At 39.5% G+C, this 14,955-nt stretch overlaps 1 protein-coding gene across 1 annotated transcript in view; it reads right to left on the reverse strand.

Moving 5' to 3' along the window:
• NETO2 (neuropilin and tolloid like 2) overlaps positions 1-14,577 on the reverse strand; it is a 33,863-nt gene extending 19,286 nt beyond the window's left edge. The window contains exons 1-3 of the mRNA XM_034073156.1: positions 14,347-14,577; positions 2,098-2,154; positions 103-243 (exon numbers count right to left, since the gene is read on the reverse strand). Coding sequence (XP_033929047.1) covers positions 103-243; positions 2,098-2,154; positions 14,347-14,383 — 235 coding nt within the window. The 5' untranslated portion in view covers positions 14,384-14,577. The remainder of the gene's footprint in view (positions 1-102; positions 244-2,097; positions 2,155-14,346) is intronic.
• Between the last annotated feature and the right edge of the window lie 378 nt (positions 14,578-14,955).

A 14,955-nucleotide genomic window follows, 5' to 3' on the forward strand; every position in this document is an offset into this window, starting at 1 on the left:
CAGTACTTGACAGTATAGTAAGATGACAAAGTTTTAACAGTTCCAAGATTATCCAGTGAACAGTAAGATTACAACGCAACAAAAGAGAAAGACAGCATGTACCTTCTAGGATATAGATGCACTCTTGATTTGGTGGGTACACATTAGGGTAGTTTGGTGAAGCAAAATGTCCTCCATTACTTGTCCGTACCCAGTTGTCACACTGAGCGGGAGGAATGCGATTCATGCCAATATTTTGCCCACCTTAAGTGGAAAAAAGTAGTGATCAAATAGATTTCTTCTGCAAGCATGCAAGTTTGATTTTGCAAAAACTAAAACACTGATATAACCCATATCCTATGAAAGAAGAAAGTAATTTATTTTGGTTGAAAAGCCTCTTCTATGCTGCTTGCTAATTTATTGCACGGAAAACCTTATGTTTAATTTAGTGATGTGGTATACCCTAGAGAGATCACAGTTTCAGAATATCAAATATGTTGAGTAATCCTTGGGAAGAGAGGGAGTACATTTATTTTTTTTTTACCAAAGTCAGTTTAGACTTTTTAATGCTTTTCTTTCTAAGTCAAATAGAGTGGCTGCCAATACACCAGCATTATTTTACGGCTTATGCCTTCTCCACTCCTACAGAAATAATATAATAAAAAATACTTGCTAACTTTTACTATTTTTTCCCTGATTCTAGATCATACTGAAATATATGGCCCTTAGGCTAAATATTTATTTACAGTATTTTTTTTAAATACGGAATGCTTAAAAAAAACAAATTATGATTTGTAGAATACATTAAATGCAACAATGGTAGCTAATAAAATTACCAGCAACAGGTAGATTGCACTGGTAACTAAGGGTCTCATTTAAGATCAAAGCTCTTCTGGATGTACAGGGAAATATGGTCCTTGACTGAGATTATGCAGTTTTATAAGCTACTGCACCATAGAATAAAATCATAGAATCATAGAATAATTAGGGTTGGAAAGGACCTTAAGATCATCTAGTTCCAACCCCCCTGCCATGGGCAGGGACACCTCACAATAAACCATATCACCCAAGGCTTCATCCAAGCTGGTCTTGAACTGCCAGGGATGGAGCATTCACTACCTCCTTGAGCAACCCATTCCAGTACCTCACTACCCTAACAGTAAAGAATTTCTTCCTTATATCCAATCTAAACCTCTGCTGTTTAAGTTTCAACCTGTTACCCCTTGTCCTATCACTACAGTCCCTAATGAATAGTCCTTCCCCAGCATCCCTGTAGGCCCCCTTCAGATACTGGAAGGCTGCTATGAGGTCTCCACGCTGGACCCTTTGAGGGAGCTTTGTTAGTTCAGATTTTCTTATCCAGAGAGAAAGGAGTTGTGAATAGTATGATCTCTGACATTCTTCCCAAGTACCTTTGGCCCTTCTCCTTTTTATCAGCAGAACTTGAGTAAGACACAGGACGTATGTTTCTGCTAGATTTTTCCTAAATCTTAAAGGGCGCTCTTGTAATATTATTTATATTTAAACAGTTTAAATTTGCAGGGCTTTGACAGGGAGTCAATGCTGATACAGATCTTGGCTGCCTCCAGTAAATTTTATCACCTTCCACTGGTATCTTGGCAGCTTTTGGATTTATGGGGGTGAAAACTTAGTTTCTCCAGCAGAAACTGTTAAAGGTAATTCTGTAGGTGTCAGTTCTAGGAATTCTTTTCTCCTAAGAGTCGGTTAACCCTGCATGTAAGAAAATAAGTTTTGTGAAACTGATGCCTTCCCCACACAGCAAGCTGCAAAAATGGTTGTGGGTGGACTATTTGAAAAGCTTGTCAGGTACAGAAAACATGCATTTCCGTGGTTCTTTTTTTACCACTTCTAAGGTCTAAAACCAGAGAATTTTAACGGGGTAAGTGAACTTCCAAGTTCTTTATGACTGGATGGCTTTGTTCAATTGGGAAAAAAAAGTAGTAAATAGGGGGAAAATTGAAAATATTGGTATTCATATTGGTAATTCAAGACCTATTAATATCTGAACACAAATACTTTCTTTCATTTATATTTCTTACTTAAAAATGAGAAAACCATAACATTTTTTGAAAGAAAATCATCAAACCAAAATTGTACCTTGTGTCTTCTGTGCAACGGCAATCCCTTCCACTACAAAGATTGTTACTAGTAACACTGATGAGAGAAATTGGACAGGAAAAACATCAGTAATTCATCAACATTACAGACCATTTTCTGCAGTCCTGATTCATGCAAATCCTATAAATTACTAACCACAACAACTCGGAACATACAAAAATACATAATGTGCTTTCTTAAAATTTCAACTTTAGGAAACTAGTGGAGTATAAGTGCAGTGTCAGTTTTTCCAGGTTGCTTAGAAAAGCATATATAGGAATAGTAATCTTTATTGTTTGAGGGAACTTAGAGTCATAGAATAGTTAAGGTTGGAAAGGACCTTACGATCACCTAGTTCCAATCCCCTGCCATGGGCAGGGACACCTTGCACTAAACCATGTCACCCAAGCCTCCATCCAACCTCGCCTTGAATAATGCAGAAAAGTCCAAGCAAATTATTGAAAGCCAGTATGATTTCTGCCCAGATACACTAGAAAGAGCACAAACACTACTGATCATGCTTTCGTTGCATCTGTGATGCTGCTCTTCATCCCCATGTCCCCCACTAAATGCCTGAGAAGATCAGCTTGAGAAGATCAAAACAGCTGAGAACTTCAAGAATATTTTCTAGATTATCTACTGATTTGCAAACATTTTATAGAATTACATGGTATCTATCTGCTTTATAACTTCTATATCCTGAAAGAAGATGCTTCTCTGCTGTATCACACCATATTTATTCTAAAATTCCATTTGTGTAATATGTACAAATGACTTCTCCAGCTTCTGAGAAATTAATCAGGACTACAGGAGACACTTCATGGTGTTACTCCTACATGGACTTCAGGTGTACAACAGAACTGTGCTCATGAGACTGGTGGCTGAGATGCAGTCACAGTAGCACAGAAATTCACTGATTTCTGTGAATGATGTGGCAGTAGAAAACAAGCAGACACAAGTTCAAACAACGAAGAGACTTACTCTGAGCAGTCACAACAGCTAGGACGTGGACACTGTTAGGATGTACTGCTGCAAGCACTGTGGTTTGCTGGAGTGTTGTTAGTCTCAGCTGTTGATATGCTAGTGTTTTCTAGATTTGAACTGACTAAATATTAGATCTGTTCTAAGATTCTGTTATAGTCTTTCCTCTAACTCTTTTTCTTCCTTTCCTAGAAGGAAGCTGTCTAGGTGATTTTGCATTTGGCCTTTACCTTACGCTTACACTTCTCTTGCACCAAAGAAGCATCAGTCTAAATAGGAAGTAGTGAAGATTCCATGTTCCACTATTCATCAAGAGTTACAAAGCAAGTTTAATATCCAGATTTTCCTGAAATACTTTGTCCCCTCAAACTATTAGAGATTACCAGAAAGGGAAAAGAGAATAGAGTATATATTAATTATGCCAGTCTTCAAAACTTTCACTTGCTTCTGTCTGAGTATCTCTGCTATTCTGGACAGGTATTGGAGAACTTGCTAAGTAGGGCAGCACACTGTTCCGCACAGTAGCTGGCTGAGGGGAGATAGGATACAAATCATAAAATACCAATTGTCCTTGAGATGGTGAACAGAGAGCAACTACTTGTTGTCTCTTCCAGTACAGGAACTAGGGGTATCAGACAAACCTAAAATGAATTTTTTTTTTTTCTAATGCTTATACTCCATAATACATCCTTGAGATAGAAAATTGTGTTTCACAAACCCCTTAAGTCATAAGTTGTTGGAACTCTGGAATACTATTTGGGAATATATAACTTGCTCTACGTTTATACTCTTTCTCCTTTCCTGTCTCTGTGAAGGAAGAGATCCAGACTAGATGGACCTTTGATTTGAGCTGGTGTGGCCCTTTCCATGCTCCTAATCTACTTGTTAGTAAGTTAGACAGGCACAGCCTTACCACTGAAGGGAAAAAAAAAAATCAGCAGAATTTTATTGTCACATTCAAGAAGGCCATTTTGTTTTTGCGGTTTTCCCCTCTCATTTCTCAGGCATTTTATTGGGTCATGATGAAATGGCATTTTCTCTATGATTTTTCCTGAGTTGCTGTTAGACTGAGCCCTTCAGAGAGTTCCAGAGTAAGCAGGCACTCACTGTGCACTACAGTGATTTCAACTGAACACATCTAGATGCACTGTTGCATCTTGGCATAGATACATTATCTTGGGGAAAGAAATTAAAGTCTGCCCCTGTGTTCTTCTAGCATGTGCAGTTTATTATGTTTGGTTTTGATGCCCTTTTTTCTCTCTCCCCAAATTAAAACAGGCTGCATGTCATTGTAACACTTTCCTCCCTTGTATGTTGAGTTCACAACTCTGAGTGTTTAAAAATGCCATATGGGTCTTGTAAACAAGTGGTATCTTCCTAGAAGTTCATTTGATTTTTAGGGATGGATTACAAGGTAGTATGTTAAGGCTTAGGTATATTTGCAATAATTCCACATTTTTAATGTACTGAAAAATATATTCCCTGTCCCAATATAAAGTATCAATCGTTAATTGTTGCTGATACACCCTAGATTGAAAATTTATCCTTCACAAGAAAGTTATCTAGTACCCATTATTGGTCTTCAAGTTATGGATATTCACTTGTCTTTAAAGCATATAAAATAAACAAATATCGTATCTTTATTAACATATGAATGTTTTCAGATATTTTTATTTAGTAGTTCTTCTATAGAAGCCACTATTTCAAAATCATTTGCCGTTTATTTTTGTGGCTTCTGTGGTTAAACTGTGCATTCAGAAGGTCAGAGTTTAAGTGCATGAATTTGTAACGCATTTGTACTCCTGAGAACACTTGCCCCTAACAATCTTAACAGTGGTTATAAAGTTGTCTATGTATTTTCCTTGTGGGTTTTTTTTTTCCTATACTGATTTTGGAGCAACACTTTTATTATTGAAGTAAATGCAGTTTCCACATGCAAATGCAGTAAATGTGAATGCAGCAAAGTAAATGCAGTTTCCTACGTAAATCACATCACTATGTTTTTAAAGATGTGCTGTGCCCACCCACTGTTTTGCAAATATATGGCAATCTCTATATACTTGTGATGCTTCTAAAAGTGTGAAATGGATTTTGTCTTTTTTTTTTCCTCAAAGCAAACAAACACAGAAATGTGAGTAAAATATTTTACTGACTAGCAAAAGTAGTACAGATAATTCAAGTGAAAAATATGGGGGTTTGTTGGTTTGCTTTGGGTTTTTCTAGTAAAGCTATCTACATTGCTAACACTGTTACAGTATACCCTTTTTTTTTCTTTTTCCTCTTTAAAATATCAGAAAGCATCTATGTTTATTTCAGTGATTGTGTTCTCTTATACAGATAGAGACAGTAAGAACAGATGTTCAGTTACACTAACCAGTGATTTCCCTTCTTAAAATTATGCGGATACAAGAACAAAAAATCCTAAAAGGAACTGAGAAAATCTGACTGGCTTTCACTGAAGAAAGACTGCCGTTTCTATAAATAGTCCAGAATATATGTTTGTAAGTACAAAGGAATAGTGCATATTTCCTGCTGAAAAGCATGGATATGCTGGTAATTACAGAAGATAAATGAGCTGAATATTTGCCTTACTGTCTTCCTTTTGTCATGTTATATGGATGAGTGGATACAGTAAGAATGGGCTGCTACCCCTTTGTTCGCTGCCATTTTCATCCTCTTAATTTTTAATCTCTTCCATCTCTTTCCTTTCCTTGGCAATTCCTATCCTTCCCATGCTCTCAACAACCCTTAAGATGTATTCAAGGCAGGTAGCAAATGTTTAAGGGCCTTTCTTTGCTATTAGTTTTATCCCAGAGGATAATATGATAAAGAGGTGTGTCTGACTAATACTCTGTATGTGTGCTGTCATTACCTCTGTGACATTGGTAGCAAAGGGGTGGAGAGGAATTGTATGTGTTCTTCCCAAAAACATGGAACAGGGAGCCTGAGGGTAGTATTGTCTTAAACATGCATTTACATGAAACAGTATAGGATAGCAGACGGGATTTCTGGCTGAGAAAACAAGGCCTATTAATGTTTAGGATGAAAGGAAAAGAAAGAAGAGGGAAAAAAAAACAGTCAGGATGTTTTTAAACTGCTCCATTAACTCATTTTTGTGTGTGTTTTAAAAACAACAAAGCTATTGCTTGGTGTTCTAAATCCATACCACTTCCTGGAAACATATTTTTGATTCTCAAAAACTAATTTGGATTATATAAATCAGTAAGAAGGAAGGAAGATGTCTGGGAAGAGCTAGATCCTGTAGCATGGTGCAGTGAAGAGCTAGGTCTGAACCACTGTCCTGGTACTGTATGTGGGGACACAGACACAATTAGAACAGACACGAGATGCTGAACTACTTTCACCAAAAGTCTTGTAGCACTTTGAGAAGATGAAGAGTGATCTTGTTATTTCTGATGAACTTAAATTCAAACAGCTATAATGCTCCTTCATTTTTCCTCTTTAAAGTCAACTTCATATCACTGTGACATGACTGTTCTTCAGTATGGATAAAAGGTAGACTTCAACTCCATGTTCTACTATTGTACAGGAAGCAGAAGTAGTATCTAAGCTTGCACATGGCTTGCTAATGTGAGCAACAGCACAGTGTAGAATTGCATGAGTGCACTGAATATCAAAGGGACAGAAGGGTGGGTTTGATTGTTCTTTTAATTGTTTCCTTCATTTTTAATGGAGGAGTGTATTGAGAGTTCTACTAGAGGACACTGAAGTACGGGAGACTGACCTGATGAAGTCAGAGATATTTAGCTGGTAAATACAATAGAGGTTAGTGTTTCCACACCTTATATTGAGTTTCTGCTTGATGGTATTGTATTTGCACTGTAGAAGAGGCTGTCATTAAGCCAACAGCAGCACAGTCACTGAGGCAGACAGAGACTGAGAGTGGCTTCTTTTATTCATGAATCTGGTATTTGCTACAGACTTTAATTCTGTGAATTATGGTGCATACTTTTGTCCTACCATTTAAAGCCCTGATAGTTTTTACCTGTGTGAACACTAACCAGAATAAAGAAAAAGCAGCAACCTTCTGTCTGTGCTTTTAAAAGAATGGATTTCTCATTTTCTTCACTTCTTTGCATGAAATATTTTAGATCACACAGCCTGCAGACAGCTGAGTAAATTTTTAAGAATGAAGACAGTAACCATACATTGCAAATTCTTGTTACTATTCTATTGTTGAAATAGGCTTATGGAATAATATAACAGAATCCCCTGAACTGGTGTAATAAATGATGCATTGTTTGCAGGAGTCAAGATTTCCTTTGGTAATATATGTATTGAAGTATATATAGAGAGACTCACAAATGAGTGACTTATTTCTCTTTAAATTAGAATAATATAGCTAGTTTTATAGTAAACAGGTAGCCCAAAATTAAAAAATCAGTGTGCTGCTTAAGAAAAACAAGTGCTTTAGGCTGCAGATCTGACATATGCTTGTACTTCCTGGCAAGATGAATTCTTCAGATTTCATGGGATACAGTATTGCTCTCAGCTTCCTATGGTACGTCTTTCTTCTGCTTTTTCTGCATGCTTTCGGGATCTTCACATACAGAGAAAACAGACTAGATTTGATGTGTAGCTCAGAGCAGTGTCTGTCTTCAGTGATGACAATGGGGGATCTGTGCATGCAGGGCAAGATGAATATCAAACTGGAGAGCGTCATGCACAACTGAGAAATAGTGGGGAAAATTCCACATATTTTTTAAATAAAGACTTAATCATTTCAAGTATTACACATTCTTAGTATAGTGGTAGTCAGGATCCCAGAGATAAAGATGACAGGCATTGCTTAAAGCTGGGTTCACTGTTTTAGCTCTGTGCTGTATTCCCTGTATTAAGCAGCACTTTTGTAGACATATAGTCCAAATAGACAGTAATTGACAACACAAAGGTCATCCATTTTAGAAAATCTTGACAGGATGCCCGCTCCTTTCTGGCAGACACAGCCTAGAGTAACAAATGCTTGATCTTAATTATATACTGTGTTTTGCCTTATGGGAACAAATCCTTTTCTGTGTACTATTCTTAAACCTACCTCCTAATTTGCCCTGTGTGCTGAAATTAATGTTACATTCAGTAATTGCTAATCACAGTATCCCAGCTTTTACATCATTTTGTTTCCCCCTCATATGTCTAAACATTGTTAGCTATTAATGTGGTGGGAACATTTGTGAGGTCATATCCAATCTTATTCTGTGGTCAAGATTATATGTACAACAACTTCCATGTGTTTTGGTTGCTTTTAAGGACTCTGATCAAGTGTAGTGTCCCATGCTGTTAGATGCTGCACAAATGCAAAGTGACTGACCAGTCTTACTGTAAAGAACTTCTGCAGTTTAGATAAGCAAAGTGTCCAGACACTCTGGGTTTTATGTAATGCTGTGTGGATGGTCACATCCTTTTCTTTCGGAAAGCTGTTTAAGGGTGTTTCTGTTTTAAGTCATTTTTAGCTCAGAAACACAAACTGTAAATTCCAGGGAATGAGATTTTTCTCTCTTCCTAGCATTTGGTGACATCTGCTAATTGATAAAAGGAATACTAGCTTGCATTGCTGCTGCCTTTTCAAATTTCAAAACAATTCTATTGGTGAGGATGAAAACACAGCATTTTTTGAATCCCACATGTTCTTATAGTTCATAGTCTGTGTCTATACCCTAATCTGTTGAGGTCTCAATGGGACATCTGAAGACTGGTAAAATGAGTAGCAATGAACAGTTAAGCTGGCCACCTAGAACTTTTTGCTCCAGCGATCTCCTCATATTGGAATATCCTGTAGGACTGCCATGGAATAAAGTAACAGAGATGAAAGGTGTGCATCAGAAGACACAAATTTAAGCTGTTTGTTTATCCCACCCAGATCTCGCTAGAGGAGCTGCTAACCCATTTTTAATCCTCCTCACAAAAGCCTGATAGCAGAAGTGAGCTTCATCAGCTATTATCACTGACTCTAGCTCCTTTCCAAGATACATATCTTGTTAGTCATTAGCATGCCAGCAGGATATCTGAATGCACTCAGGTCTATTCTCAGATATAACAGTTTCATCTCACTCAGCTGTTTCCAGTAGGGATTCCTCTCTCTAAAATTGCCAAAGAAACAAAATAGGAGTCTGTATCTCTGCAGAGAAACCAGCTTAACTAATTCAGGAAGTAAATGCAGTTCTCTCACATCCCTTTGATAAGAATCCTCTGCAAAAGAATTCATGCTTGGATGGATCTGTGACAGAGTGCCCTCCAGGTTTGCTCAAAACATTTAACGTTTCCAATCTCTTCCTCCATTAGAAATGTATAAGCAGCTGCAGGCTGCTTCACTTTAGTTGCTCTACATCCTGTTACTTAGAATCCATTCCTGGCTATGTCTGCCAGAAGAATGGTATCTTTCATGTTTAAAATGTACCTTTCTTTTTTATATGGAAGATTTTTTCATCTCCAAGCTGCGTGCAGCAATAGCCTGATAAGAAGGCTGCATGTACAAACCATGCTGATGAAGCGTTCCAAAAACCTTATTAATGTATTAGCAAACCTTATTATTAGTATTATTATTAAACCTTATATATACACTGACTTGAAAGTTCAGACGGTTTCCCTGCAGCTGACGGAACTGATCGTGCTATACGAGGCTGTTATGAATAGATCTTTCCCAGATGTATTCTACTTGTTCCTAGAACATTGGATAGTGATGTGTTGACTTGAAACCAGATCAGATTACACCAAACTGTTCTTTATTATCAATATAGTATATTTTCCAGGTGACATCTTTTCAGGAGTTTCTGCTGTGGAATTAATCTGCTGTCTTCTATCATGACTGACAATTTGTGTGCAAAGTATTATCTTTTTTTTTTCTAGCTTTGTATTCTCAATCCCTTCAAAAGAGACTTCTCTGTGTTCATGGATTTTATTGTACGCTAAAGGAGAAGGTTTTGTGAAACGTGAACACAGTGGCAGTCCTTTCCTGCTGCAGAGTGGGTCATTTTGTATTAACAGAAGATGCAGTGAAATACAAAGCTAAGCCAAAAGAAAATGGGATTTTTTTAAACAAAAACTTACCTGCTGAGGTTTTGTTGAAAAATTTACACTCCCCCACCCCATTACTTGCAGTATTTGTGGTGGCAGTTGTCAGTCATATATCGATCAAGGTAGCAAGCTATTTAAAGGTAGCAAGATATTTAAGTTGATCAAGACTCTAAGTAAGTGCTTTATCTATTAAAAATAAATAAAAAATTGAATATAAGCAAAAAGAGTAGCAAACCTGTTTGCAGAACTAGAAGGCTAACTGTATCCATGCCACTGTATTTTAGGTTTTGCTTCAGTCTATATAGGCATGTCCATCACTACATGTGTAACTTCTTTCACATGTAAACATGTAGAAGACTTTGTGCACTTTGTACTCTAATTGCAGATGTCTGTCAGCACTCTTTCCCATTCCTGCAATAAGCCATATTGTGAATTTCTGATAGGTTCATAAATTATGATTAGCATATGAAGTTTCATTCTGAGATTAATTTTTCTGTCTAATCTCTCTCTGTGAATTAAACTTGAGGCAAGGTGCTGAAAATCTTATCTTTTTCATTAAATAAAGATCCATAATTCAATAGCTCCCTTAGATTCAGTCTAGTGTTACTCTGTACTGTACCTACAACTATATGCCTGATTTATACGCTAAGTAAGTTTTCTGTTAGTACTGATATAATTGTAACATATATTAATATTTTTAATTTATGCTACTCTGACAGCAGTGCAGTTTGGGTATTATGTTTGTATATGTAGTAAAGGCAAGGCATAATACATATTACCAGACACTTTCCTTGTTTGTAACACAGAAGCTTTTTGAATCCTGTTCTACAGTTACTTGAGTTATTTCTATGTAACTGCTTAGCCATGCAAGCTGTTTGGTGCAGTAGAAAAGGTTGCAAGTAGATTCTGTTTTGAAGTGAAAAATAAAATTCTGACACTCAATACTGCCTTCATTAGGGCTACTGTAGCCTCTACAGTCAGTACTTCGCTTTTGGTTTCAGTGGATGAATAATGAAATCATTAACACATTTCTAAATTATTATTTTCTCTGCCTGATTTCAGTTTTTTGAGCCACTGCTACACCTTTTGATTTTGGAAGCAGGAGGCCATGATTCCTAGCTTTTGTGTGGAAGAAAGCATTACTTACTAACACTACTTGTTTGCAATAAATTAGTTGTTAAAATCATGTTAAAATGCAAACGAAAGGGCTGAGCAGAATGGCAGGAAGTTAATCATAGTAGTCCACATTCATGCAACCTGCCAGAATTGGAAATAATTCTGTAGCTCATTGGAAGGCTGAGAATGTCGACTTTCCAGGAGTGGAAATGATTTCTTCTAGTCCCAGCTGTTTGTTAAATCATCAGGGCAGAAATTACAGAATTATATTTTGGCTTCCTAAGTTAATCAATGTAATAACAGAAATGGTCCAAAACTAACAGTTAGGATTTAACACAGAGTTTGTGGTTTTGATGGTATTTTTTAATTTTTCTTGACAAAATATCAGCATATGGAAATGAACGATTTCTTCTAGTCCTGGCTGTTTGTTAAATTATCAGGGCAGAAATTACAGAATCATATTTTGGTTTCTTAAGTTAATCAAATGTAATAACTGAAATGGTCCAAAACTAACAGGATTTAACACAGAATTTGTGGTTTTGTTGGTGATTTTTTCTTTTTCTTAACCAAATACCAGCATATGGAAATGAAAGAGGGGGCACATTTGAAGAATAGGAATAAGTGCTTAGCTATCACATTTTGGAGCAACAGCAGATACGAAGAAATTTCAGACAGATTTATTATAATGCTTTACTGTTGTGGAGCAGTTGCACTTTGCAAGTTGTGTTAGGCTTAAAGAGTGATTTCACTGTGTTTAAAATCTCACTGAGAACTGAAGATGGGAGAAAAAGGCTTTGTCTTTTCAACAACCAAAACACAGCAAGCACCTTGGCCTCTGATGGGTTACATCCACGGCCAAGGAAACAGGTGGGCCTAGGCTGGGCTACACCTCAGCAAAACCTGCAGCTACTGCAGGCTCAGAGCTGTAGTGACCCACCACTGCTGCCAGGCAGCATAGCTGGCTGCAAGAGCTGCATGGGAGCACATCCTCACTGCAAGGTGATGGGATTCAGCCAGGAGACTTCTACAGGAGACTTCTACAAGTTTTGCTGAATCCTTTGTGCAGAAGCAATAAGAATAATATTAAGACATTTATTTAAATCAGACTGTACTCTTGACAGCTGATAACATAGTGTAGTTCTGAACAAGCATTACAGAAAAATTCTGAATTGCCACAAAGTGAGTACGATGGGCTATCTTCTGCCTGAAGTACAGCCAAAAAATAGCACCTATCTGAATGACAAAAATGTGTATATGCATTCCATGTTAAGAACAGGAGATCAAACTGTTTCTATGTGTTATAAAAGGTATGTGACTTCACAATATACTAAACTTCATTGCACTTAATGTGTGGTTTAGCAGGTCTGCACACATAGCTCTTTTTGCATGGAGAAAAAATAACCCTGCCACTGTAAGTAGAGCTTCCATGCAAAACTTGAGATGCAACTTGTAAAATACAGACAACTTGCTTTGAAAGTGATTCCCAATATTTTCCTTTGGGGATTAAATCTCTGTGTCTATTTATAGAAATCTTTCTCTTTTTTTTTATTCCTGATTAGATGTAATAATTGGACTATATGAAGACTTCTAATGAAGAAGAGATAAAAGGGACTGCGTAATGCTAAGTAATTATAGGTTTCTGTTGTCATGGTAAGTGATGCATTTACATACTAACAGCTTCTTGACTAATGGTTTTGTGCAACTTATAGATTATTAATAATAAACTTCTATAGAGGGAATTAGTATCTGGACTCTACTGTGATTATAAAAGATTAGCATGAGGTCTGGTCAGGAGGAAACCTGGACAGTCAAATGTGCAGCAAACACGTATTTCTGAAATGCAATTAAATCTGCAGATGTATCAAATAATTAAAAAGGAGAGATGTGAGCTGTAATCTATCGGTACTTTACAGTGGTTTAAATGCCTTTTTTCCCCATGTAAGCCTTATGTTCTTATGTTATCTAAACTCAGTGGATGGCTAACAACACCTATATAAACATTTATTGAGAGCAAGTATCTTCTGTCTCTCAGTTACTGTGGCAGTAACAGAAAAATATTTATTTAAACCCTTAGGACATCAGGCCTTCAGGACAGAAACATGGGATTTTATGGGCCGTTGAAACATTCCAGGTTTAAAACAGACTTCTGCTCAAGTTTCATATGTGAGGAGGTCATAAGCGCATACAAGAAACATTTCTACCTACAATAATGCCTTGTTTTCAGTAATGCAAGCAGAGACTCCAGAATTTCCTAACAAAATAATGATTTTTTTTTAAGTCCCTGATGGTTCAAGTCTGCTGTTGCTGAAGAAGATACTGAATTCTAGAAAATAATCTCTTGAGGCACACGATGAACTGCCGTATCTAGCTTTACTTCCTAAAAGAAAATCCTCTCCCATTGTAGAGCTATGCAAGTGATAAAATGGACAAAGAAATGCTGGGCTGAGGAGCCTTCCCCAGTTGTTTACCTTGGAGCCTGAAGAAGTTAGAAACAAGATTTAAAAGCCTCAGGAGGAGAAGAACAGATAAACACGGGTCAGGCAGCAGCCTGTCACTCAGATGACTCATTTTGTGAAAACCTTGCTGAAAAAAGATCCTGCTCCCTCTCACAGTAGGATAACCCGAACGCTGCCAGGCAGCTCGTTAGGAGTTCCGAAAGCAGAAAGCGCGTTTTTACTGTGAAAAGGCTGGAGCGTAGGGAGCTCTTGGGAACACAGACCGGGTACTGCGGCTGCCGCCGTGAACCGCGGCGCTGCTGGAGGGACCCCCCACCCGAGGAGCCTAGGTACACCCTCTGCCCGCCCGCGCCCACCGGAGACGGGGTCAGCCTGGGGTGGCCGCGGGTTCCCAGCCCCGCGACGGCCTCGCGGCAGAGCCAACCCTGCAGCCCCGCAGCGTTGGCTTTCGCGGGGAGCAGACTGGGGCCCAAGAGGCGCCCTGCGGGTAGCAGCGGAACGACCGCGCCCTGCACAACCCCGTGCCCCGCGTACTTAAAAGTTTCGGCCGACGGTAGCAGGGCCGAAGGCTGGGTGCGAGAGAGGGGATGCCCGCACGGGGCAGCGAAGGGGCGGCCGCCTCCGTGCGTGCCGCGGAGGGCGCTGTGCCGACCGCAGCTCCTACCTTCTAGCACCGAGCAGAACGCATGCAGGGCCATCATCTCCTGGCGGGGCCGCGGCTGTGGCTCCGCGGCTACGGCGATCACCGGCACTCCATGGCCGCAGCTGGGCTTGACGGCGGCCCCCGCGACGGCGCTGTGGTCCGCGGCTACAGCTTGGCCGGTCCCCGTCCGTCCCCGGCCATGCCTGGGCCCCCGCGCGGCACAGTACCAGCCGCCGTGCTCAGCCACATCCAGAGCGGGGCGCGGCGCGATCCGTCCTGACTGGCCTGCCTCGGGGGGCGGGTACGGGGGCGGGGGTTTTGAGGAGGGGTCCCTGCGTATCGGTTTGAGCAGAGCTGAGGAACACCTAACCCGATTGAAGCGTCTCCCTGTAAATGAGGCTCATTTAAAATGTGAGGGGTGTTTGCCTGGATGAGCCGTTGTACGCATGTGCCCGCCCCTCGCCGAGACCGGCAAGCAGCCGCAGATGGGGGAGTCACCGCGCTCCTCCTGCCCGGCCGGGCACGAGGCGCGGGGTACAGCTGTCCTCGCTCCTGCCCTACGGGAACCGGTAGCGGCCCCACTGAGGCACCCGCTTCGGTCCCATGCCGTGCCCCTCGCCACAGGCCCCA

This window comes from Melopsittacus undulatus, chromosome Z, assembly GCF_012275295.1.
Source record: "Melopsittacus undulatus isolate bMelUnd1 chromosome Z, bMelUnd1.mat.Z, whole genome shotgun sequence".
Classification (NCBI taxonomy): Eukaryota; Metazoa; Chordata; class Aves; order Psittaciformes; family Psittaculidae; genus Melopsittacus; species Melopsittacus undulatus.